The sequence below is a fragment of the Salmo salar genome, chromosome ssa15 (assembly GCF_905237065.1).
Source record: "Salmo salar chromosome ssa15, Ssal_v3.1, whole genome shotgun sequence".
Classification (NCBI taxonomy): domain Eukaryota; kingdom Metazoa; phylum Chordata; class Actinopteri; order Salmoniformes; family Salmonidae; genus Salmo; species Salmo salar.
Window position 1 is genome coordinate 104,037,169 of NC_059456.1, and position 26,758 is coordinate 104,063,926.

The following is a 26,758-nucleotide window of genomic DNA, read 5'->3' on the forward strand; positions in this document are numbered from 1 at the left end:
AGTTGTATCCCACTGGAGAAAATCCCTTACTGCTTGAGGAATAAGTTAAAGACATTTTACAGAATTTGGCAACCTTTTATTGACTATATGGAGAATCTCCCCTCACATCACATTGATTGAATCTCTATATAATTCTTATATAATGTTTCACACGTAATGTATAATATGTAGCTTACGGCAGGTGACCATATGATTCAATGTCTCATTATTATTTTTTATTTTACTCTTTATTATGACTTATGTATCATGTATGTTTTTTATGTATTATGTATGTCCGTATATATAATTTTTATTTTTTTATTACCCTCGTCTGTTACCGTCACTTTGTCCTTTGTTGTCTAACATATTTTCACTTTTGTTTTGAATGTTCTTAATTGGAAAATGCAAAAATAAAATATTAAAAAAATAAGAAGAATGATGGAGGCCACTGTGTTCTTGGGGACATTCAATGCTGCAGAAATTTTTTGGTACCCTTCCCCAGATCTGTGCCTCGACACAATCCTGTCTCGGAGCTCTACGGGCAATTCCTTCGACCTCATGGCTTGGTTTTTGCTCTGACGTGCTGTCAACTGTTGGACCTTATATAGACAGGTGTGTGCATTTCCAAATCATGTCCAATCGATTGAATTTACCACAGGGGGACTCCAATCAAGTTGTAGAAACATCAAGGATGATCAATGGAAACAGGATACACCTGACCTCAATTTCGAGTCTCATAGCAAAGGGTCTGAATACTTATGTAAGGTATTTCTGATTTTTATTGTTAAATGTACAAACATTTCTAAAAACCTGTTTTCGCTTTGTTATTATGGGGTATTGTGTGTAGATTGATGAAGGAAAAAAAAGTATTCAATCCATTTTAGAATAAGGCTGTAACGTAACAAAATGTGTAAAAAGTGAAGGGGTCTGAATACTTTCCGAATGCACTGTAAGTATTCACAACCCCGAGTCAATACTTTGCAGAAGCGACTTTGGCAGCGATGACAGCTGTGAGTCTTTCTGGGTAAGTCTCTAAGAACTTTCTACATCTGGATTTTGCAACATTTTCCCATTATTCTTTTCAAAATTCTTCAAGCTCTGTCAACTTGGATCTTGATCATTGATAATATTCAGGTCTTGCCATAGATTTTCATGTAGATTTAAGTAAAAACCTAAAGTTCGATTTTTTTTTAAAGTTAGTGTGGGAGAGGCAGAATAATTATTATCGATCAATAATGGCAAACCGCATTGACAACTTTAGATGGAAAGCTACTGAGGATGGTAGCTGACTCTATAGCCACTCCTATCTGTCATATCTTTAATCTGAGCCTAGAGGAAAGTCTTTGTCCTCAGGCCTGGAGGGAAGCCAAAGTCATTCCACTACCCAAGAGTGGTAAAGCTGCCTTTACTGGTTCTAACAGCAGACCTATAAGCTTGCTGCCAGCTCTTAGCAAACTGTTGGAAACCAAATGCAATGCTATTTCTCTGTAAACAAATTAACAACAGACTTTCAGCATGCTTATAGAGAAGGGCACTCAACATGTACTGCACTGACACAAATGACTGATGATTGGTTGAAAGAAATTGATAAGAAGATTGTTGGAGAGTGGTGTACCGCAGGGCAGCTCTCTAGGTCCTCTACTCTTTTACCAATGACCTGCCACTGGTATTAAACAAAGCATGTGTGTCCATGTGTGCTGATGATTCAATCATATACACCTCAGTAACCACAGCTAATGAAGTCACTGAAACCCTTAACAAAGAGTTGCAGTCTGTTTCGAAATGGGTGGTTTTAGATTTCAGCGGAATCTGGTAATGAATGGTGTGGTTGTTGAACAAGTTGAGGAGACTGTAGATTGTAAACTGTCATGGTCAAAATATATAGATTCAATGGTTATAAAGATGGGGAGAGGTCTGGCTGTAATAAAGAGATGCTCAGATTTTTTGACACCACCCTCAAAAAAGCATGTCGTGCAGGCTCTAGTTTTGTCTTATCTTGATTATTGTCCAGTCATGGGCTGCAAGGGAAGACCTAGTTAAGCTGCAACTGGCCCAGAACAGAGTGGCACGTCTTGATCTTCATTGTAATCAGAGGGCAGTCCTTAACAATTACAAGCATACCAATAATATAATGCCACAACCAATATGCTTGAAAATATGGAGAGTGGTACTCATAACGCTTTATATTCAGGACAAAAAGTTAATTGCTTTGCCACAATTTTTACAGTATTACTTTAGTGCCTTGTTTCAAACAGGATGCATGTTTTGGAATATTTTGACTGTTCAGATGTCCTTCTTTTCACTCTGTTCATTTGGTTAATATTGTGGAGTAACTACAATGTTGTTGATCCATCCTCAGTTTTCTCCTATCATAGCCATTAAACTCTGTAACTGTTTTAAAGTCACCATTGGCCTCATGGTGAAATCCCCGAGTAGTTTCCTTTCTCTCCGGCGACTGAGTATCTTTGTAGTGACTGGGTGTATTGACACACCATCCAAAGTATAATTAATAACTTCACCATACTCAAAGGGATATTCAATGTCTGCTTTTTTAAATATTTTTACCCACAATAGGTGTTCTGCTTTGTGAGGCATTGGAAAACCTCCCTGGTCTTTGTGGTTGAATCTGTGTTTGAAATTCACTGTTCGACTGAGGGACCTTACAGATAATTGTATGTGTAGGGTACAGAGATGAGATAGTCATTCAAAAATCATATTAAACACTATTGTTGCACACAGAGTGAGTCCATGCAACTTATTATGTGACTTGTTAAGCAAACATGTGCTCCTGAACTTATTTAGGCTTGCCATAACAAAAGGGGTTGAATACTTATTCACTTAAGACATTTCAGCTTTTCATTTTTAATTCATTTCTACAAATTTCTAAAAACACAATTCCACTTTGACATTATGTTGTATTGTGTGTAGGACAGTGACCCCCCCCCAAAAAAATCTCAATTTAATCAATTTAAAATTCAAGCTGTGGCACAACAAAATGTGGAAAAAGTCAAGTGGGTGTGAAAACTTTCTGAAGGTGCTGTAAACAGGGATTAACAAGTAGAGTGAAAACGACAATTTATCATGTATCGGTGCAACGCCAGAACAACAACAACTAGATATGCTAAAGAAAATGTCCCAACAGATAACACGCCCACTGGATAGACCCTTCATGCATCACACGATAATAACAATCAATGAAGTAGAACAAATAATGAAGAGATATTTAAATCGTATCTATCCCAACACATAGTGTACATGAGCACAATAACTTACAGAAGGTACCAGATTTAAGACCTGCAGAATAGTCAGTGAATATTTAGTATGCTTTTCTCTGTGTGCCTGGGAAAACACATGCAGCTCTCGACGTTAAAAATCATTTAATTAGAAGAATTTGACATCATTGAAGTTTCAACCATCTTGGCCTTGTCTCTGCCTGGCCTGTCCTGTCCCCTTTGTAGCCACGATGGTTCAGACAGGCCCTCTAGCCACGATGGTTCAGACAGGCCCTCTGTAGCCACGATGGTTCAGACAGGCCCTCTGTAGCCACGATGGTTCAGACAGGCCCTCTGTAGCTACGATGGTTCAGACAGGCCCTCTAGCCACGATGGTTCAGACAGGCCCTCTGTAGCCACGATGGTTCAGACAGGCCCTCTGTAGCCACGATGGTTCAGACAGGCCCTCTGTAGCTATGATGGTTCAGACAGGCCCTCTGTAGCTATGATGGTTCAGACAGGCCCTCTGTAGCCACGATGGTTCAGACAGGCCCTCTGTAGCCACGATGGTTCAGACAGGCCCTCTGTAGCCACGATGGTTCAGACAGGCCCTCTGTAGCCACGATGGTTCAGACAGGCCCTCTGTAGCTATGAAGGTTCAGACAGGCCCTCTGTAGCCACGATGGTTCAGACAGGCCCTCTGTAGCCACGATGGTTCAGACAGGCCCTCTGTAGCCACGATGGTTCAGACAGGCCCTCTGTAGCTACGATGGTTCAGACAGGCCCTCTGTAGCCACGATGGTTCAGACAGGCCCTCTGTAGCCACGATGGTTCAGACAGGCCCTCTGTAGCTACGATGGTTCAGACAGGCCCTCTGTAGCCATGATGGTTCAGACAGGCCCTCTGTAGCCACGATGGTTCAGACAGGCCCTCTGTAGCCACGATGGTTCAGACAGGCCCTCTGTAGCCACGATGGTTCAGACAGGCCCTCTGTAGCTATGAAGGTTCAGACAGGCCCTCTGTAGCCACGATGGTTCAGACAGGCCCTCTGTAGCCACGATGGTTCAGACAGGCCCTCTGTAGCCACGATGGTTCAGACAGGCCCTCTGTAGCTATGATGGTTCAGACAGGCCCTCTGTAGCCACGATGGTTCAGACAGGCCCTCTGTAGCCACGATGGTTCAGACAGGCCCTCTGTAGCTATGATGGTTCAGACAGGCCCTCTGTAGCCACGATGGTTCAGACAGGCCCTCTGTAGCCACGATGGTTCAGACAGGCCCTCTGTAGCCACGATGGTTCAGACAGGCCCTCTGTAGCCACGATGGTTCAGACAGGCCCTCTGTAGCCACGATGGTTCAGACAGGCCCTCTGTAGCCACGATGGTTCAGACAGGCCCTCTGTGGTACAGACAATCTCTTCTTCATTTCTTCTTCTTGGAGAGAGCGTTGAGCCAGGAGGAAGAGAAGCTGAGACAAGGGGACTCACTGGAAGAAGGAGAGGAGGGGGAGGAGTTGGAGGAGGGACCACCTGCCTGTGGTGTGGGGTTCTCTGACCCAGGCTCAATCTGGACAGAAAGGAGATGGACAGATGCCTTCAAAATGCAAGCTACTACAGATAAGGATGCCTAATCTATTTAGGCCAATAAGATAGTGAAAAGGTCACATAGGCTATTCAAGAGAGCACACCAAGAATGCATTATATGGAGACAGAGAGATGGTTACATGGAATCATTCATGTTGTATTGGAAAAACTTGTCAATAATCAACTGACTGGCTATCTTGATGTCTATAGTATTCTCTCTGGTATACAATCTGGTTTCCGCTCAGGTTATGGATGTGTCACTGCAACCTTAAAGGTCTTCAATGATGTCATCATTGCCCTTGATTCTAAGCAATATTGTGTTGCTATTTTTATTGACTTGGCCAAAGCTTTTGATATGGTAAACCATTCCATTCTTGTGGGCCGGTTCAAGAGTATTGGTGTCTCTGAGGGGTCTTTGGCCTGGTTTGCTAACTACCTCTCTCAAAGAGTGCAGTGTATAAAGTCAGAACATCTGCTGTCTGAGCCACTGCCTGTCACCAAGGGAGTACCCCAAGGCTCGATCCTAGGCCCCATGCTCTTCTGAATTTACATCAACCACATAGCTCAGGCAGTAGGAAGCTCTCTCATCAATTTATATGCAGATGATACAGTCTTATACTCAGCTGGCCCCTCCCTGGATTTTGTGTTAAATGCTCTACAACAAAGCTTTCTTAGTGTCCAACAAGCTTTCTCTACCCTTAACCTTGTTCTGAACACCTCCAAAACAAAGGTCATGTGGTTTGGTAAGAAGAATGCCCCTCCTCCCACAGGTGTTATTACTACCTCTGACGGTTTAGAGCTTGAGGTAGTCGCCTCATACAAGTACTTGGGAGTATGGCTAGACGGTACACTGTCCTTCTCTCAGCACATATCAAAGCTGCAGGCTAAAGTTAAATCTAGACTTGGTTTGCTCTGTCGTAATCGCTCCTCTTTCACCCCAGCTCCCAAACTAACCCTGATTCAGATGACCATCCTACCCATGCTAGATTACAGAGACATCATTTATAGATCGGCAGGTAAGGGTGCTCTCGAGCGGCAAGATGTTCTTCACCATTCGGCCATCAGATTTGCCACCAATGCTCCTTATAGGACACATCACTGCACTCTATACTCCTCTGTAAACTGGTCATCTCTGTATATCTGTCGCAAGACCCACTGGTTGATGCTTATTTATAAAACCCTCTTAGGCCTCACTCCTCCCTATCTGAGATATCTACTGCAGCCCTCATCCTCCACATACAACACCAGTTCTGCCAGTCACATTCTGTTAAAGGTCCCCAAAGCACACACATCCCTGGGTCGCTCCTCTTTTCAGTTCGCTGCAGCTAGCGACTGGAATGAGCTGCAACAAACACACACTGGACAGTTTAATCACAATCTCTTCATTCAAAGACTCAATCATGGACACTCTTACTGACAGTTGTGGCTGCTTTGCATGATGTATTGTTGTCTCTACCTTCTTGCCCTTTGTGCTGTTGTCTGTGCTCAATAATGTTTGTACCATGTTTTGTGCTGCTGCCATGTTGTGTTGCTACCATGCTGTTGTCATGTTGTGTTGCTACCATGCTGTTGTCATGTTGTGTTGCTACCATGCTGTTGTCATGTTGTGTTGCTACCATGCTGTTGTCATGTGTTGCTACCATGTTGTTGTCATGTTGTGTTGCTACCATGCTGTGTTGTCATGTTGTGTTGCTACCATGCTGTGTTGTCATGTTGTGTTGCTACCATGCTGTGTTGTCATGTTGTGTTTCTACCATGCTGTGTTGTCATGTTGTGTTTCTACCATACTGTGTTGTCATGTTGTGTTGCTACCATGCTGTGTTGTCATGTTGTGTTGCTACCATGCTGTGTTGTCATGTTGTGTTGCTACCATGCTGTGTTGTCATGTTGTGTTGCTACCATGCTGTGTTGTCATGTTGTGTTGCTACCATACTGTGTTGTCATGTTGTGTTGCTACCATGCTGTGTTGTCATGTTGTGTTGCTACCATGCTGTTGTCATGTTGTGTTGCTACCATGCTGTGTTGTCATGCGTTGCTGCCTTGCTATGTTGTTTTCTTAGGTCTCTCTTTATGTAGTGTTGTGTTGTCTCTCTTGTTGTGATGTGTGTTTTGTCCGATATATATATATATATATTGTATTTATAAAAAAAATTTAATCCCAGGCCTCCGTCGCCGAGGCCTTTTGCCTTTTGGTAGGCCATCATAGTAAATAAGAATTTGTTCTTAACTGACTTGCCTGGTTAAATAAAGGTTAAATAAAATACATGTGTTTATAACAAAGAAAGTTAATCATGATGTCAAACCTATTTCATGCAGCAAGGAGCGTCATGATTCAATGGACGAGCATAAGTGAATGCTAAAAGATTTAGTGAGAGCACAAGACAGCACCGCAAGTCCTGACCACTTCTGACCACAAGCTTCCAGTTGGGCTGAGATAACAAAAGAGGGTTGGAACTTGGACCATAAGGGACCCATAGTTACGAGATAGCAGCAGCAACTCAACTGTGAAGACATACTAGACCAGAATGCACCATTTTATATACGTTTTATTTTATTTTGTGCGATTGGGTTTTGGGTGGGATTCTTCTCACAAAACAACATTACACGAATACGATCCTCCTTTACATTCCTACCAGCGCCAGCAGCCACCCACCAGACTGACTGCCTGTCATACCACTCTATAGCCACAAGGGGGCAGCATTAGTAGTGCTGTTGGGGGCTAAAATATGTGTCAATGCTCTTCTCCATCCCTCTCTCGTTCCTGTGGTCCCACCGAAAGGGTTAGACCCTAGAAGAGGAAGGAGGTAACAGAGATGGATAACCAAGTGGAGGGAGGGAGTATCATGAAACTTCTCTCTCTCGCTGAAAGACCTGCTGCTTTGCTTTGTGCTGCTTTTTGTTTCCTCAGTCAGATGGTAACCATCTGTGTTGCCGTATCTTCAGACAACTTCATCAAAATACATCGGATCGACAAGCCTCGCTGCAGCAAAATAATAATCATCTCAGAAAGACAAACCATGGTTACCATCTGCAGGTAGAAACATCTAGTTCAGATTGCAAGTCAAACAGCCACTAAAAAAATCAGTTTGCTGACCACACACACACACACACACACACACAAAAACGATGACTCCAAGCCGGGTAAATTGTTAAGGATTATTGCCTGTCAATTTTTTCATCAGTTCCATGCTAAACAGTCAATATTCACAGATAAAACTCCTAGAACGATTGTATTTCTTTCTTTCCCAGAAGAAATACCCATCGCCAACATCCCAGGGACATCCCAGGGACATGATGTGATGGTAGTTATTCATACAGTGTCCTAGAATAGGAGAACTGTTCTAGGATCAGGTGTCCCCCCCCCTCCAGATAGTCTTATTCATTATTATCCAAAAGACCAAAACTGATCCTAGGTAAGCACCTCCTAAACTGAATACCCTGCCTAGTCGCCCTCCGTGCTTCACCAGACCAGTACCTTAGTATTATCAACCAGGTTGTAGTGTGAATCCTGCTGCTGTTCTCTGCTATATAAAAGCAAGGCTCTTGATGTGGGCCCACACAGTCTGCAGCATGATCACCAGGGCCAGGATGAAGAAGAAGAGTGTGACAGCCTATAGGGAGAGAGAGAGATGGATGGAGAGATGGAAATTATGAAAGAAAAGGGTAGAAAATGATACACAATTGAGGAAAAGACTGACAATTACAGAAGTGCATTGGGGATGGAAGGACCATTCACAACACGGGGGTCATTCACAACACAGGGGCCATTCACAACACGGGGGGTCATTCACAACACAGGGGCCATTCACAACATGTGGGGGCCATTCACAACACGGGGGGTCATTCACAACACAGGGGCCATTCACAACACGGGGGCCGTTCACAACACAGGGGCCATTCACAACAGGGGGCCATTCACAACACGGGGCCATTCACAACACGGGGCCATTCACAACACGGGGCCATTGCCATCACGGGGGGCCATTCACAACACGGGGGGCCATTCACAACACGGGGCTACTCATCTATAAGTCTATGCTAGGTAAAGCCCCACCTTATCTCAGCTCACTGGTCACCATAGCAACACCCACCCATAGCACGCGCTCCAGCAGGTATATCTCACTGGTCATCCCCAAAGCCAACACTTCCTTTGGCTGCCTTTTTCACAACACGGGGCCATTCACAACACGGGGCCATTCACAACACGGGGCCATTCACAACACGGGGCCATTCACAGCACGGGGCCATTCACAACACGGGCCATTCACAACACGGGGCCATTCACAACGCGGGGCCATTCACAACACGGGGTCAAAGCTATCAGAAACCCTCCATAAGTAAAACAGGTGACAGAGCAGAGGCAGTGACGGACGAAGAGGAGGAGGAGGATGTGGAGCTGGTGGTTTGTGATTGGTTATCATGGTTGTGTTGGTGTGGAGGTGGGGGCCATACCCCCCTGGTTGCATCTCTCTCCCCCAGCCCAACCAAGGACACAAACCCATGGACGTCCTCCTCCGTGAAGCCTCCCAATACCTGCCTGCTCTGGACAGGGCTGGTACACATCCACAGAGGTCTGGGTTGGGGCAGGACAGGGGGATACTGGGGTAGGGGGATACTGGGGTGGTCGAGCCTGGGGTTGGGGTTGGAGTAGAGGCTGGGGCTGGAGTAGAGGCTGGGGCTGGGGCTGGAGTAGAGGCTGGGGCTGGGATAGTAGAGGCTGGGGCTGGGGTTGGAGTAGAGGCTGGGGTTGGAGTAGAGGCTGGGGCTGGAGTAGAGGCTGGGCTGGGGCTGGAGTAGAGACTGGGGCTGGGGCTGGATTAGAGGCTGGGGCTGGAGTAGAGGCTGGGGCTGGGGCTGGAGTAGAGGCTGGGGCTGGAGTAGAGGCTGGACTGAGGCTGGGGTTGGAGTAGAGGCTGGGGTGTAGAGGACTGGGGTTGGAGTAGAGGCTGGGGCTGGAGTAGATGGGGCTGGAGGAGCTGGGGCTGGAGTAGAGGCTGGGGCTGGAGTAGAGGCTGGGGTTGGAGTAGTGGCTAGAGCTGGGGTTGGAGTAGAGGCTGGGGATGGGGTTGGAGTAGAGCCTGGGGTTGGGGTTGGAGTAGAGGCTGGGGTTGGGGTTGGAGTAGAGGCTGGGGCTGGGGTTGGAGTAGAGGCTGGGGCTGGAGTAGAGGCTGAGGCTGGGGTTGGAGTAGAGGCTGGGGTGATGTTGGAGTAGAGGCTGGGGATGGGGTTGGAGTAGAGGCTGGGGCTGGAGTAGAGGCTGGGGCTGGGGTTGGAGTAGAGGCTGGGGCTGGAGTAGAGGCTGGGGTTGGAGTAGAGGCTGGGGTTGGAGTAGAGACTGGGGTTGGAGTAGAGGCTGGGGATGGGGTTGGAGTAGAGGCTGGGGCTGGAGTAGAGGCTGGGGTTGGAGTAGAGGCTAAAGCTGGGGTTGGAGTAGAGGCTGGGGATGGGGTTGGAGTAGAGGCTGGGGTTGGAGTAGAGGCTGAGGCTGGGGTTGGAGTAGAGTCTGGGGGTGGGGTTGGAGTTGAGGCTGGAGCTGGGCCTGGAGCTGGGCCTGGAGTTCCCTAGCTAGCAGGAAGATGCTCCTTCTCCCAGCCCCAGGTACTTCAAGTGCCTCTCGGGACCAACCCTCTTTAGGGCTAACCACTGTCCAGCCATGGTTGTACCAGCTGGGGTAGAGTCTAGTGTCTTCACTGGCCTCAGCCTGCTGGTCCTGGAGCACCAGAACACCTCCTGCATCATGTTCCTCCTGCCACAGCTCTGGCTTTGAATCTGGTCCTGAGTGGTTCTTGTGTACGGTCTCCTATTCCCTATATAGCGCACTACAACTAAGAACCCGTCTCTGACCAAAAGTAGTGCACAAATAATGGAATAGGCCTGGGTGCCATTTGGGACACAGATGGGACATTTAAAACAAGACAGTGTATTGTCTGTCTGGACACCCTGACTCTTTACTCTGTTCTCTTTCTCAAAGAGAGAAACGGTTAGGGCAACAATAAAATGAAATCCTTTGTTCTCACTTTTCTGTCAATTAAGAAATCACTAAGTATTATTAATATTCTCATAACATGTCTGAAATTAATTCATGTATGTAACATAAGATGTAGCAATTACATAATTTTTCTTCCAATTGGTGAGGAAATGCATGTCATGTATAGCGTACTATACCTGTTGTGTATTTAAGCCCCCTTGGTCACAGAACTCCTCTTTCAGCATGTCTGCATCACACCCCTCTGCTTGATCCCTGACCTGCTCTGTCAGCTCTGCTGGGTCCTTCAGTCCCCAACACTCTCCCACTGTCTTCAGCTCCAACACAGGCTCTGCATCCAGGACCTGACTGGATGCCGACTCTGGTTCTAGAACTCCCAGCGGCTCTAGAACTGTCCCATGTTCTGGAAATGCTACTGGTTCTAGAACAGTCCCATGTTCTGGAAATGCTACTGGTTCTAGAACAGTCCCATGTTCTGGAAATGCTACTGGTTCTAGAACTGTCCCATGTTCTGGAAATGCTACTGGTTCTAGAACTGCCACATGTTCTGGAACTAGCTGTCGCTTTGTCACTGGCACCTGCTCTGGTTCTGTCCGTAGGTCTTCCACCAGCACCGGCACCGGCTGTGGTACTGATTCTGGCTCTAGTTCTTGCACCAGTACTGGCAGTGCCACTGGTTCATGAACTGTTGCTGGTTCCAGAACGGTCTCCGGTTTTAGGTCCAGAACTGGTTCACATTCTGGTTCCGGCTCTGGTTCTGCCTCAGGAACCTCCTCTCCCTCCTCCTCCACTACAATGAACAGAGACAATAAAACAGGTTAGGTGTGTCTTCTCTACTGCTGATGTGGAATATCCACACAGGTCATCAGTAGAACACATTGATGGCCAATGGGGCTCTGGCTAAAAGATAGTGGTGCTCTATATAGGGTCTAAGATAGTTCAGACGCAGCCACGGTACCTTTGATGAAGTCCAACTTGTACAGAGCCCTCTTCTCTGCGTTGAAGTTGACCCTGTAGTGGTCCATGTTCTCATAACCAGGCTCCAGGGTCTCCACGATGCAGGTACTGGATGCCTCATTCACCCTGACAAGGAGAGGGTGATATAGATGAGGCAGCACAGACACAGAGAGAAGGATAGAGAGAGAAGGATAGACAGAATGTGGGACAGACAGAGAGAGTTTGAATGAGACAGAAACAAAATAGAAAGACTATAAAGCATTTATCAGTAGAATGGCCTAAACCGTTCCAAACTTCTAACAAATCGTACTTCTTATTAGTTACCTCTTATTAGTTATTTATTACTAGTTATTTATTATTAGTTACTTCTTATTAGTTATTTCTTATTAGTTACTTATTATTAGTTACTTATTATTAGTTACTTATTATTAGTTACCTGTTATTAGTTACTTATTATCAGTATCAGATTAAAAATAAGAGGGCACTCACTTTACAATCAAGTCTTTTGCCATCTGAGAAAAAGGGAAAAAAGGCAAAATGATTAAAAGCAATTGACGTAAAAGATAGATAATAACAATTCCAGTATGAAATATGTTTTCCTATCAAAGTCTTTCAATATTGTGTTGTATTGTATTGCATCCATCAACATTGAGTGAATATACATCGTCAGTCACAGGCTTCATTAGGAAATGTGTTTGATGATGTTGTACCCACAATAACAATCTGGACGTACCCCAGCCAAAAACCCTGGACGAACGGAGATATCCGTACCATACTGAGAACATTCAATGTCAGCAGAATGAACCCCGATGACTCGGTGACGCACGGCGCGTACAGGGCAAGCAGGTACGAGGTCCGCAAATCCATTAGGGACTCAAAAAGACAATACAGACTCAAACTTGAATTGATGTTCGACAATTTAGACTCACGACGGATGTGGCAAGGACTACAGACTATCACAGAATACATAGGCAAATCCAGCGGTGGGGTTCCTACTGAAGCCTCCGTGTCCCAGACGAGCAAAAAACATTCTATGCTCACTTTGAGGTAGACAATACCGAGCCATCCAGGAAGACTCATCACTGCTCTGGACGAACAGATGCTTTCATTCTCCGAGGCTGACGTGAGGAAAACTCTCAAAAGAGTGTAGACTCACAAAACCACCAGCACAGATGGAATCCCTGGCCGCGTCCTCAGGGTGTGTGCTGACCAACTGGAGGGCATCTTCTCGGACATGTTTAACCTGTCCTTGTCCCAGGCTGTAGTCCCCACCTACTTCAAGGAGACCACCATCGTCCCAGTGCCCAAGAAAAACAAAGGTGACATGCCCAAATGGCTAAATCGCCCCGTCGTGCTCAAGCTGGTCATCATGAAGTGCTTCGAGCGTCTGGTCATGTCCCCACATACCGGGCACGCTGGACCCACTCCAACAGATCCACGGAAGATGTTATTTCCATCGCTACTCACACGGACGTAACACATCTGAACAAGAGGAACACCTATGTGAAAATGCTGTTCATTGACTACAGTTCAGCATTGAACACTATTATTTCCTCCAAACTCAACACCGAGCTCAGAGCCCTGGGTCTGGACACTACCTTCTGCAACTGGATCATGGACTTCCTAACGGGCAGACCACAGGTTGTGAGGATTGGGAACAACACTTCCTTTACACCTGCCTCGTTATTGTTATTTTACTGTGTTACTTGTATTTTATTTTTTTACTTTTAGTTTATTTAGTAAACTCTATTTCTTGAACTGCATTGTTGGTTAAGGGCTTGTAAGTAAGCATTTCACGATAAGGTCTACACATTTTGTAGTCAGCGCATGTGACAAATACAATTGGATTTGATTCGATTTGACACACACACACACACACACACACACACACACACACACACCTGCTGCTACTAGACACTTATTATTGAATGATAAATACTCCACAATTTAAATACATTTCCCCCAATTTCCCTTTTCCTAAAACAAGTGTAAATATTTTGCTCTATAAATTGGGCCTATAAATCCTGTATTATACTGATGCTAAAAAGTTTATTCTACTGAGACATTTACTTATTGTTCCTGTTCTTATCTTGAATTATTTATTATTGTTGTTGCATTGTTCTAGAAGGAACCTACAAGTAAGCATTTCATTGGACGATGTATACCATGTGTATCCTGTAGATACTACTAATAAAACTTGAAACTATCGTATTGTACTGTGTCGTGTCGTCCCGTCCCATATCATAATGTATGGTATCGTACTGTATTGTATGGTATAGTACTGTATTGTATGGTATCGTACTGTATTGTATGGTATCGTACTGTATTGTATGGTATCGTATTGTATGGTATCATAATGTATTGTATTGTAATGTATGGTATCGTACTGTATTGTATGGTATCATACTGTATTGTATGGTATCGTACTGTACTGTATGGTATCGTACTGTATTGTATCATAATGTATTGTATTGTAATGTATGGTGTCATACTGTATTGTATTGTATGGTATTGTACTGTATTGTATGGTATCGTATTGTATTGTATGGTATCGTACTCTATTGAATGGTATCGTACTCTATTGTATTGTATGGTATCGTACTGTATTGTATGGTATCGTACTGTATTGTATGGTATCGTATTGTATGGTATCGTACTGTATTGTATCGTACTGTATTGTATGGTATCGTACTGTATTGTATGGTATCGTACTGTATTGTATGGTATCGTATTGTATGGTATTGTACTGTATTGTATGGTATTGTACTGTATTGTATGGTATCGTACTGTATTGTATGGTATCGTATTGTATGGTATCGTACTGTATTGTATGGTATTGTACTGTATTGTATTGTATGGTATCGTACTGTATTGTATGGTATCGTACTGTATTGTATGGTATTGTACTCTATTGTATGGTATCGTACTGTACTGTATTGTATGGTATCGTACTGTATTGTATGGTATCGTACTGTATTGTATGGTATCGTACTGTATTGTATGGTATCGTACTGTATTGTATGGTATCGTACTGTATGGTATCGTACTGTATTGTATGGTATGGTATCGTACTGTATTGTATGGTATCGTACTGTATTGTATGGTATTGTATTGTATTGTATGGTATCGTATTGTATTGTATGGTATCGTACTGTATTGTATTGTATGGTATCGTACTGTATTGTATGGTATCGTACTGTATTGTATGGTATCGTATTGTATGGTATCATAATGTATTGTATTGTAATGTATGGTATCGTACTGTATTGTATGGTATCGTACTGTATTGTATGGTATTGTATTGTATTGTATGGTATCATACTGTATTGTATGGTATCGTACTGTACTGTATGGTATCGTACTGTATTGTATCATATTGTATTGTAATGTATGGTGTCATACTGTATTGTATTGTATGGTATCGTACTGTATTGTATGGTATCGTACTCTATTGTATTGTATGGTATCGTATTGTATTGTATGGTATCGTACTGTATTGTATGGTATCGTACTGTATTGTATGGTATCGTACTGTATTGTATGGTATCGTACTGTATTGTATTGTATGGTATCGTACTGTATTGTAAGGTATCATACTGTATTTTATTGTAAGGTATCATACTGTATTGTATGGCATTGTATTAAATTGTATGGTATCGTACTGTATTGTATGGTATCGTACTGTATTGTATGGTATCGTACTGTATTGTATGGTATCGTATTGTATGGCATCATACTGTATTGTATCGTACTGTATTGTATTTTACGGTATTGTACTGTATTGTATGGTATCATACTGTATTGTATTGTACGGCATCGTACTGTACTGTATTGTACGGCATCGTACTGTATTGTATTATACGGTATCGTACTGTACTGTATTGTACGGTATCATACTGTATTGTATTGTACGGCATCGTACTGTACTGTATTGTACGGCATCGTACTGTATTGTATTGTACGGTATCGTATTGTATGGTATAGTACTGTATTGTATTGTACGGTATAGTATTGTATTGTATGGTATCGTACTGTATTGTATTGTACGGTATAGCACTGTATTGTACGGTATAGTATTGTATTGTACGGTATCGTACTGTATTGTATTGTACGGTATAGTACTGTATTGTACGGTATCGTACTGTATTGTATTGTACGATATAGTATTGTATTGTACGGTATAGTACTGTATTGTACGGCATCATACCTTCATGAAGGCAGCCATCTCAGGTTCCTCCATGGTGGTCGTAGCAGTCTCTACCAGTTTGGTGTTGGTCTCTACGCTCTCTCTGTAGGATCGCACCAGCGAACGTGCGTGGCCCGTCTTCTCCTCCTGCTCGTACGTGACTCGCTGCTTCATGATCCTCTGTCGCTCCTCCAGGATGGCGAGCAAACGGTTAAACTTCTCACACACTGTCTGCTTCTGGGTCTTACAGTTGTCCTGTAGAAACACAGACATGCTGTCAAACTTTTCAGACGTCCTGACGACTTTAGGGGATCATTTTTGGGACGTTCCGGGATGTCGTAAGGACAAGTTTTGTCAGCGGAGTATTACTGATCAAAACCAAGCAGCACTCAACACTTTATACATGACAATACACCAAAGTAGAAAAGACACAAAAGACACTAATATCAACATTCTTTTATAACTGAACAACTGGAAAAGTATAACTCATAGAGGGGGCTCCCGAGTGGCACAGCGGTCTAAGGCACTGCATCTCAGTGCTAGAGGCGTCACTACAGACTCTGGTTTGATTGCAGACTGTATCACAACCGGCCGTGATTGGGAGTCGCATAGGGCGGCGCACAATTGGCCCAGCGTTGTCCGGGTTTAGGGTTTGGCCGTGATAGGCTGTCATTGTAAATAATTATTGTTCTTAACTGACTTGTCCAGTTAAATAAAAGGTTAAATAAAATAAAGAAAAATATTGTATTAGTTAGAGACTGAGTAGAAACAAAACTTCGGCTCACTGTTGATTTGAATCTTGATCTTATAACTAAACAACACCAAGCAACACTCAACACTTTATAGGTGTAAAAAGTCCCTGACAACACACCAGAAAAGATACAACACAAACAGCGCTAACCTCAACATTCTTGCAGGTCACTTCCAACTCACTGATGAAGGCTTGGACCTGGCCGTTCAATGCCACCAAGGAGCTAACCCCCTCACTCAGCTCAGCCTGTTGAGAGGAAGGAGAGGTTACACGGAGGAATTACCGTAGCCACTGTAAGCCACGTGTTACTGGTGAGTCAGGATCATTTCACTTTCTATTCTACATATCTTATGATATCATCATACATCTAAAGTGTAATAGTTTCACAGAAGTAAAACCTGTAACTGGCGGATGAGTCAGGCAACTTTCTTTCCTAGTCGAATATGATCCAGGATGTTACAGCACAAATGAACCAACGATTCCCAAGGCCCATCTCTACAGCCAGGTATCATCCCACAGAACTTGTCCAATAAGATTTATTTATTTTTTGTTGCTACGGTGTACCCTAATGAACACTACCCAGGTGAAAGTTGCTGTCTGTGATGTCATCAATGTGCGACCCGTGCCTGGTCTCACTCACTCACCTTCTGCTGCTGGTAGACCTGTGTTAGCGGTGCCACCTGGCAGGTGTTGTGGGCACCGAACACCTTGCAGAGGGAACAGGTGGGAACCTGGCAGGTGATGCAGTAAATGTTGACCTTCTCACCGTCGTGCTCCTCACAGGTGGGCTGGCCCGCAGGCTTTGACGACTGGGATCTAGAGCTAGGAGGATTGTGGTTAGGAGATGAGGAGGAATGTCAGTCAGGATTAGGAAGCCAAAGTGAAAACTAAAATGCTGTCTAGACGTAATTTGTTGATATTCCTTTGGCATCCTTATTTTGAAACCTTCAGGAGAGCGACCCACATTCCACTCCCTCACCTGGTGGACTCCTATTTGTAGACGTCACTAATATAGTCCACCAAGATGAGGGTTGACCTGGCCACCCCTGTCTAATCCCATCCCCTCCCTTACCAAAGCTCTTTACATTAAAGACCTCTGTCCTCACCTGGTGGACTCCTGTTTGTAGACGTCAATAATATTCTCTACCAGCAGGTTGCGCTGCAGCCCGTAGACACCGTGACGGTCCAACACAACTTCCTGACTGCAGGACGGACAGCGGAACCTCCCTCCAGACCGCACCTGGAACAGAGAGGGCTACACACCTTACTCAGCATGCTGTCAAAAACACCCGCACACACACACACACTCAGCGATGCAGGAAGTAAACAGCTGTATCAGGTAGACTTCCTCCTGTTGCTCGTGGTAACGTCATATTGCTGAGTCTCAGTTTAAATATAGAACATTATATATTTACACTGAATGTATAACACATTAAATTACATGCGCTGAATACAACAGGTGTAGACCTGACAGTAATCCTTACTTACAAGCCCTTAACCAACAATGCAGTTTTAAGAAAATCCCCCAAAAAGTAAGAGACATTTCATGGCGACAGACATGAGTGCTACAGGTTGGTAGTAATTTAGGCAGGTTACCTTAGTGTTCTTGGGCACAGGGACTATGGTGGTCTGCTTGAAACATGTTGGTACTACAGACTCAGACAGAGAGAGGTTGAAAATGTCAGTGAAGACACTTGCCAGTTGGTCAGTGCATGCTCGGAGAATACGTCCTGGTAATCCGTCTGGCCCAGCGGCCTTGTGAATGTTGACCTGTTTAAAGGTCTTATTCACATCGGCTGCGGAGAGCGTGATCGCAGTCATCCGGAACAGCTGATGCTCCCATGCATGTTTCAGTGTTATTTGCCTCAAAGCGAGCATAGAAGTTATTTAGCTCGTCTGGTGGGCTCGTGTCACTAGGCAGCTCTCGGCTGTGCTTCCCTTGGTAGTCTGTAATAGTTTGCAAGCCCTGCCACATAAGACGAGCGTCGGAGCCGGTGTAGCACGATTCGATCTTAGTCCTGTATTGATGCTTTGCCTGTTTGATGATTCGTCGGAGGGCATAGCGAGATTTCTTATAAGCTTCCGGGTTAGAGTCCCGCTCCTTGAAATTGGCAGCTCTACCCTTTAGCTCAGTGTGAATGTTGCCTGTAATCCATGGCTTCTGGTTGGGGTATGTACGTACATTCACTTTGGGGACGACGTCCTCAATGCACTTATTGATAAAGCCAGTGACCGATGTGGTGTATTCCTCAATGCCATCGGAAGAATCCCAGAACATATTCCAGTTGGTGCTAGCAAAACAGTCCTGTAGTTTAGCATTTGCTTCATCTGACCACTTTTTTATAGACCGAGTCACTGGTACTTCCTGCTTTAATTTTTGCTTGTAAGCAGGAATCTGGAGGATAGAGTTATGGTCAGATTTGCCAAATGGAGGGCAGGGGAGAGCTTTGTACGCGTCTCTGTGTGTGGAGTAAAGGTGGTCTAGAATTTTTTTCCCTCTGGTTGCACATTTAACATGCTGATAGAATTGAGGTAAAACTAATTTAAGTTTCCCTGCATTAAAGTCCCCAGCCACCTGGATGAGCGTTTCCTGTTTGCTTATGGCGGAATATAGCTCACTGAGTGTGGTTTTAGTGCCAGTCTCGGTCTGTGGTGGTATGTAGACAACTACAAAAATACAGACGAAAACTCTCTTGGTAGATAGTGTAGTCTACAGCTTATCGTGAGATACTCTACCTCAGGCAAGCAAAACCCTGAGACTTCCTTAGATATCGTACACCAGCTATTGTTTACAAATATGTATAGGCCAACGCCCCGTGTGTTACCTGAGGCTGCTGTTCAATAACCCCCCATCTGTATAACCCGCCATCTGTATGTTCTTAACGTCATCATTAAGCCACGACTTGGTGAAACATAAGATATTACAGTTTTTAATGTCCCGTTAGTAGTATATACGTTCTTTCAGTTGGTCCCATTTATTTTCCAGCGATTGAATGTTAGCTAGCAGAACGGAAGGCAAGGGCAGATTAGCCACTCGTTGCCTGATCCTCACAAGGCACCCTGATCTCTTTGCATGAAACCTAAGTTTCCTTTTCTAGCGAATCACTGGGATCTGGGCCTGGTCGGTTGTCCGTAGTATATCCCTCGCATACGACTCATTGAAGAAGAACTTCTCGTCCAGTTTGAGGTGAGTAATCCCAGTTCTGATGTCCAGAAGCTCTTTTCGGTCATAAGAGACTGTAGCAGCAACATTATGTACAAAACAAGTTACGAACAACGCGGAAAAAACAAACAAAATAGCATGGTTGGTTAACCGGCAGCCCTACCCTCCGGCGCCATCTTAAGAACACCTTCCTAATACTGAGTTGCTTAAAAATCCTTCTTTAACTTGTCTCCTCCCCTTCATCTACACTCTTTGCAGTGAATTTAACAAGTGACATCAATAAGGGTGTCTTTGTGAGACGCCGTGTGGGTGAACGGATGATCTCCGCATGTATATTTCCCACCGTAAAGCATGGAGGAGGAGGTGTTATGGTGTGGGGGTGATTTGCTGGTGACACTGTTTGTGATTTATTTAGAATTCAAGGCACACTTAACCAGCATGGCTACTACAGCATTCTGCAGCGATACGCCATCACATCTGGTTTGCTCTTATTGGGACTATCATTTGTTTTTCAACAGGACAATGACCCCAAACACACCTCCAGGCTGTGTAAGGGCTATTTGACCAAGAAGGAGAGTGATGAAGTGCTGCATCAGATGACCTGGCCTCCATAATCCCCCGACCTCAACCAAATTGAGATGGTTTGGGATGAGTCGGACAGCAGAGTAGCCAACAAGTGCTAAGCATATGTGGGAACTCCTTCAAGACTGTTGGAAAAGCATTTCAGGCAAGTGGTGGCTATTTGAAGAATCTCAATTATAAAATATATTTTGATTTGTTTAACACCTTTTTTGGTTACTACATGATTCCATGTGTTATTTCATAGTTTTGATGTCTTCACTATTATTCTACAATGTAGAAAATAGTAAAAATAAAGAAAAACCCCTTGAATGAGTTGGTGTTCTAAAACTGTAGACTGGTAGTGTATATAATGTATACACATTTTCTATACATAGCATTTTAATTTTATTTTACCTTAATTTAACTAGGCAAGTCAGTTAAGAACAAATTCTTATTTACAATGACGGCCTAGAAACAGTGTGTTAACTGCCTTGTTCAGAACGACAGATTTGTAACTTGTCAGCTCGGAGATTCGAACTTGCAACCTTTCGGTTACTAGTCCAAGGCTCTAACCACTAGGCTACCCTGCCGCCCCATGACGTCCATGCCGTCGGATTGCTGCACATATCAGAACATTGCTTTATGATAGTAACGTGACTCCAGAGACCTTTCCAGGTGTTTGTGAGAGCAGTGACTGGAATAAGGACGACCTGAAACTTGCCCACTGTGCCCAGAAAACATCAACTGATCTTCCCTCTGAGTAATTGGCTAAGTATTCAGGGAAATAGTCTCTCCTCTCTGTAAACAACTCTCAGCTGTTCTGAAACAGCTGTTCTGAGCTCAGTTGGGTATTTTCATGCAAGTATCAAACATTTGAAGCTACAGATCATCATCCAGAATAATCTAATGACCAACCCTCTGTTGATCAACTGGGAGATAGAGTGATTTAGTGGCAGTTGCTGAGGACAGACTCCTTAATCGATTAAATTTAGTAGTTTACAGACAGAAACACACTCAGTGATCCCGCTTCAGTTTTTTTTCCCCATAGCAGACCAGAGGAGATGGACAGATCAGAGACAGAGTGAAAGACAGATAGAGGTCCTAGAATAGTCCTCTAGTCCTCAGCTGCTTCTGGGTATAACGGAAGTTCACTCCTCTCAGTTCTCCTCTCTTTCATAACGGACCAGCTGGGTTTGAAGAGGAGCAGCAAACGATTGTGCCTGGAAACAGGGTTGGGGAGTAACTGTCTGGAACCAGGGTTGGGGAGTAACTGTCTGTAACCAGGGTTGGGGAGTAGCTGTCTGGAACCAGGGTTGGGGAGTAACTGTCTGGAACCAGGGTTGGGGAGTAACTGTCTGTAACCAGGATTGGGGAGTAGCTGTCTGGAACCAGGGTTGGGGAGTAACTGTCTGGAACCAGGGTTGGGGAGTAACTGTCTGTAACCAGGGTTGGGGAGTAGCTGTCTGGAACCAGGGTTGGGGAGTAACTGTCTGGAACCAGGGTTGGGGAGTAACTGTCTGGAACCAGGGTTGGAGAGTAACTGTCTGGAACCAGGGTTGGGGAGTAACTGTCTGGAACCAGGGTTGGGAAGTAGCTGTCTGGAACCAGGGTTGGGGAGTAACTGTCTGTAACCAGGGTTGGGGAGTAACTGTCTGGAACCAGGGTTGGGGAGTAACTGTCTGTAACCAGGGTTGGGGAGTAACTGTCTGTAACCAGGGTTGGGGAGTAACTGTCTGGAACCAGGGTTGGGGAGTAACTGTCTGGAACCAGGGTTGGAGAGTAACTGTCTGGAACCAGGGTTGGGAAGTAGCTGTCTGGAACCAGGGTTGGGGAGTAACTGTCTGTAACCAGGGTTGGGGAGTAACTGTCTGTAACCAGGGTTGGGGAGTAACTGTCTGTAACCAGGGTTGAGGAGTAACTGTCTGGAACCAGGGAGTAACTGTCTGGAACCAGGGAGTAACTGTCTGGAACCAGGGTTGGGGAGTAACTGTCTGGAACCAGGGAGTAACTGTCTGTAACCAGGGTTGGGGAGTAACTGTCTGTAACCAGGGTTGGAGAGTAACTGTCTGGAACCAGGGTTGGGGAGTAACTGTCTGGAACCAGGGTTGGGGAGTAACTGTCTGTAACCAGGGTTGGGGAGTAACTGTCTGGAACCAGGGAGTAACTGTCTGTAACCAGGGTTGGGGACTAACTGTCAGTAACCAGGGTTGGGGAGTAACTGTCTGGAACCAGGGTTGGGGAGTAACTGTCTGGAACCAGGGTTGGGGAGTAACTGTCTGGAACCAGGGTTGGGAAGTAGCTGTCTGGAACCAGGGTTGGGGAGTAACTGTCTGTAACCAGGGTTGGGGAGTAACTGTCTGGAACCAGGGTTGGGGAGTAACTGTCTGGAACCAGGGTTGGGGAGTAACTGTCTGTAACCAGGGTTAAGGAGTAACTGTCTGGAACCAGGGTTGGAGAGTAACTGTCTGGAACCAGGGTTGGAGAGTAACTGTCTGTAACCAGGTTGGGGAGTAACTGTCTGGAACCAGGGTTGGAGAGTAACTGTCTGGAACCAGGGTTGGGGAGTAACTGTCTGGAACCAGGGTTGGAGAGTAACTGTCTGGATCCAGGGTTGGGGAGTAGCTGTCTGTAACCAGGGTTGGAGAGTAACTGTCTGGAACCAGGGAGTAACTGTCTGTTACCAGGGTTGGAGAGTAACTGTCTGGAACCAGGGAGTAACTGTCTGTAACCAGGGTTGGGGAGTAACTGTCTGGAACCAGGGTTGGGGAGTAACTGTCTGGAACCAGGTTGGGGAGTAGCTGTCTGGAACCAGGTTGGGGAGTAGCTGTCTGGAACCAGGGTTGGGGAGTAACTGTCTGGAACCAGGGTTGGGGAGTAACTGTCTGTAACCAGGGTTGGGGAGTAACTGTCTGGAACCAGGGTTGGGGAGTAACTGTCTGGAACCAGGGTTGGAGAGTAACTGTCTGGAACCAGGGTTGGGGAGTAACTGTCTGGAACCAGGGTTGGGGAGTAACTGTCTGGAACCAGGGTTGGGGAGTAACTGTCTGGAACCAGGGTTGGGGAGTAACTGTCTGGAACCAGGTTGGGGAGTAGCTGTCTGGAACCAGGGTTGGGGAGTAACTGTCTGTAACCAGGGTTGGGGAGTAACTGTCTGGAACCAGGGTTGGGGAGTAACTGTCTGGAACCAGGTTGGGGAGTAGCTGTCTGGAACCAGGTTGGGGAGTAGCTGTCTGGAACCAGGGTTGGGGAGTAGCTGTCTGTAACCAGGGTTGGGGAGTAACTGTCTGGAACCAGGTTTGTGAGTAGCTGTCTGTAACCAGGGTTGTTTGTGTCGCTAGTGGGGCTTGGTTGAGAGGTTTTGACAGTTGAAAGCTGTGTTCCATTGGAGGGTTCGTCCTGCCAAATAACCTTCACGTAAAAGCACAAACATAGAGACGGTGGTAGTCGCTGATTACGCTCACGATCTGATAGAGGCTTCACCTTGACTAACAATTCCTCTTTTGTCCATCTCTATGGCCTGAGTCTGGGCCTAACTAACTAAACAACAGCAGTTGAAGTAGGCCTTGGCCTCCGTTATGAAGATAGTCTCAGATGTCTTCACCATGGCTCAAATTAGCAGTTCATAATCCGTACACCTGTTACGGATCTGTACTGCAGCAAAGTGTGCGAGTGTGTGTACAGAGGTTAAACATCCCTCTCTAACCCCTGTTTGATGAAATCCTGATAGGCATACTTTGTGTATCTGTGTGGATAAGAGAGTCGGAGGGAGACTGAAAATTCTGAGGAAGACTGAAGAGTCTGGTGGAGGCTGAAGGGTCTGATGGAGACTGAAGGGTGTGATGGAGACTGAAGGGTGTGATGGAGGCTGAAGGGTCTGATGGAGGCTGAAGGGTCTGATGGACGTTGAAGGGTGTGATGGAGGCTGAAGGGTGTGATGGAGGCTGAAGGGTGTGATGGAGGCTGAAGGGTGTGATGGAGGCTGAAGGGTGTGATGGACGTTGAAGGGTGTGATGGATGTTGAAGGGTCTGAGGTAGACTGAAGGGTCTGAGGGAGACTGAAGGGTGTGATGGAGGCTGAAGGGTGTGATGGAGGCTGAAGGGTGTGATGGAGGCTGAAGGGTGTGATGGAGGCTGAAGGGTGTGATGGAGGCTGAAGGGTGTGATGGACGTTGAAGGGTGTGATGGATGTTGAAGGGTCTGAGGTAGACTGAAGGGTCTGAGGGAGACTGAAGGGTGTGATGGAGGCTGTGATGGAGGCTGAATGGTGTGACGGAGACTGAAGGGTCTGTGGGAGACTGAAGGGTGTGATGGACGTTGAAGGGTGTGATGGAGGCTGAAGGTTGTGATGGAGGCTGAAGGTTGTGATGGAGGCTGAAGGTTGTGATGGAGGCTGAAGGTTGTGATGGAGGCTGAAGGGTGTGATGGAGGCTGAAGGGTGTGATGGAGGCTGTGATGGAGGCTGAATGGTGTGACGGAGGCTGAAGGGTGTGATGGAGGCTGAAGGGTGTGATGGAGGCTGAAGGTTGTGATGGAGGCTGAAGAGTGTGATGGAGGCTGAAGGTTGTGATGGAGGCTGAAGGGTGTGATGGAGGCTGAAGGGTGTGATGGAGGCTGAAGGGTGTGATGGAGGCTGAAGGGTGTGATGGAGGCTGAAGGGTGTGATGGAGGTTGAGGGTGTGATGGAGGTTGAAGGGTGTGATGGAGGTTGAGGGTGTGATGGAGGTTGAGGGGGTGAGAAGGGTGTGATGCCGGTGAGATTCAGACTAGCAACATACAACTATACATCTAAGTGAGAATACAAGCAAGAAGTATATGGTTTCAGTCAACAATGCAGTTTGCCAATACAGCCAGATGTGCTTTTATGAACTGAAGCTGGAGTTGAGTATCTCATAATGAATTGAAGCTGGATTTGAGTATCTCATAATGAATTGAAGCTGGATTTGAGTATCTCGTAATGAATTGAAGCTGGATTTGAGTATCTCATAATGAATTGAAGCTGGAGTTGATTATCTCATAATGAATTGAAGCTGGAGTTGATTATCTCATAATGAATTGAAGCTGGAGTTGAGTATCTCATAATGAATTGAAGCTGGAGTTGATTATCTCATAATGAATTGAAGCTGGAGTTGAGTATCTCATAATGAATTGAAGCTGGAGTTGAGTATCTCATAATGAATTTAAGCTCTCACCGGCGCTCAGAGATATGAGGATGTCAACTACAGTAATCATGTTAACACACTTATTCATAGACTGACTCGTCTCTCAATTACATAGCTACAGGATCTATTTTGACTGCTTTCAGATCCTCTGAGCTCACAGTGAAAGGGCACAGTTTTAGACACACTGAGACTTGAACGCAGTACACGCTTAACAATACATGCTGATTTTCCTTTTCCTGTTTTAAAATGTTTTGCTACGGTGTGTTATAATGAATACGACCGACTCTGGCGTTCGCTCCTACCTGGTAGAGGTCGTTGGCACACTTCCTGCAGAGGTTGTGTTGGCATGGCAGGATGACCACTGGTTTGGTGAATACTTCCAGACAGATAGGGCAGATGAGCTGTCTCTGTAGGGTCCCCAGACCTGCCTGCTCCCTGTCCCCGGAGTAGGAGCCCTGCTCCAGGGGGACAGACATGGTGGACGGCCTGTCTGACTGAGATCCAAAACACAAGACAAATATCGGACTGACTGACTAACTCGTCGACTCAGGCCAGACAGTCAGGTCTCTGACCAGTACCCTTCTCTCTGTCTCTGTTCTTCCTCTATCGGACAGCAGGGATCACACCGCCAACACACTGACTGTGGAATATGTCCAGTTGTGATTCTTCGACAGCGCCTCTTGAAACTCTGTCAAGAACTTCTCTCTGTCTTCTTTCTTTCTACTTGTCTACTCTTCCTCTTCTTCCACCATCCCTGCTTTCTCAGTCATAACAGTCCACCCTTCCTCTGTCCAGGCCTTCTCCCTAGGTACATGTTAGTTGGTCTGCCAACCGTCCACGGCGAGGACTGTGTGTGTGTTTATTCCTGAACTATCCACTCCACTGGGATAGATAGATCTCGAGGATGTAGCGATGGAAGGGTGAGTGTGTTTTTCAGGGGGGGTTGGGAGTGTTGTGTTACTGGAAAAGACCCCCCCAGTGGGCAGCCCCCTAATGTATTCAGGCCATATCGGTCTGGGGGTGTGTGTGTGTCTCAGGCCATATCAGTCTCTGTGTGTGTGTGTGTATGTTTGTGTGTGTGTGTGTGTCTCAGGCCATATCGGTCTCTGTGTGTGTGTGTGTGTGTGTGCAGGCCATATCAGTCTCTGTGTGTGTGTGTGTGTGTGTGTGTGTGTGTGTGTGTGTGTGTGTGTGTTGTCTCAGGCCATATCGGTCTGGGTGTGT

At 45.5% G+C, this 26,758-nt stretch overlaps 1 protein-coding gene across 2 annotated transcripts; it reads right to left on the bottom strand.

Annotated features, from left to right (window-relative positions):
- Positions 1-2,921: 2,921 nt before the first annotated feature.
- Positions 2,922-26,545, bottom strand: trim101 (tripartite motif containing 101). Of its 2 annotated transcripts, none has more exons than XM_045696497.1 (10): positions 25,837-26,545; positions 17,758-17,891; positions 17,296-17,473; positions 16,802-16,897; positions 15,922-16,155; positions 12,204-12,226; positions 11,716-11,840; positions 10,937-11,547; positions 8,247-8,382; positions 2,922-4,754 (listed from the first exon to the last, which is right to left on the bottom strand). In XM_045696497.1, the coding sequence occupies exons 1-9, from the start codon at positions 26,008-26,010 to the stop codon at positions 8,296-8,298; spliced, it is 1,662 nt and encodes a 553-aa protein (XP_045552453.1). In that variant the 5' UTR covers positions 26,011-26,545; the 3' UTR covers positions 2,922-4,754; positions 8,247-8,295. The 2 variants fall into 2 exon arrangements, with proteins under 2 accessions (XP_045552453.1, XP_045552451.1); XM_045696495.1 differs by having other exon boundaries at positions 17,758-17,906; positions 25,837-26,542.
- Positions 26,546-26,758: the final 213 nt, after the last annotated feature.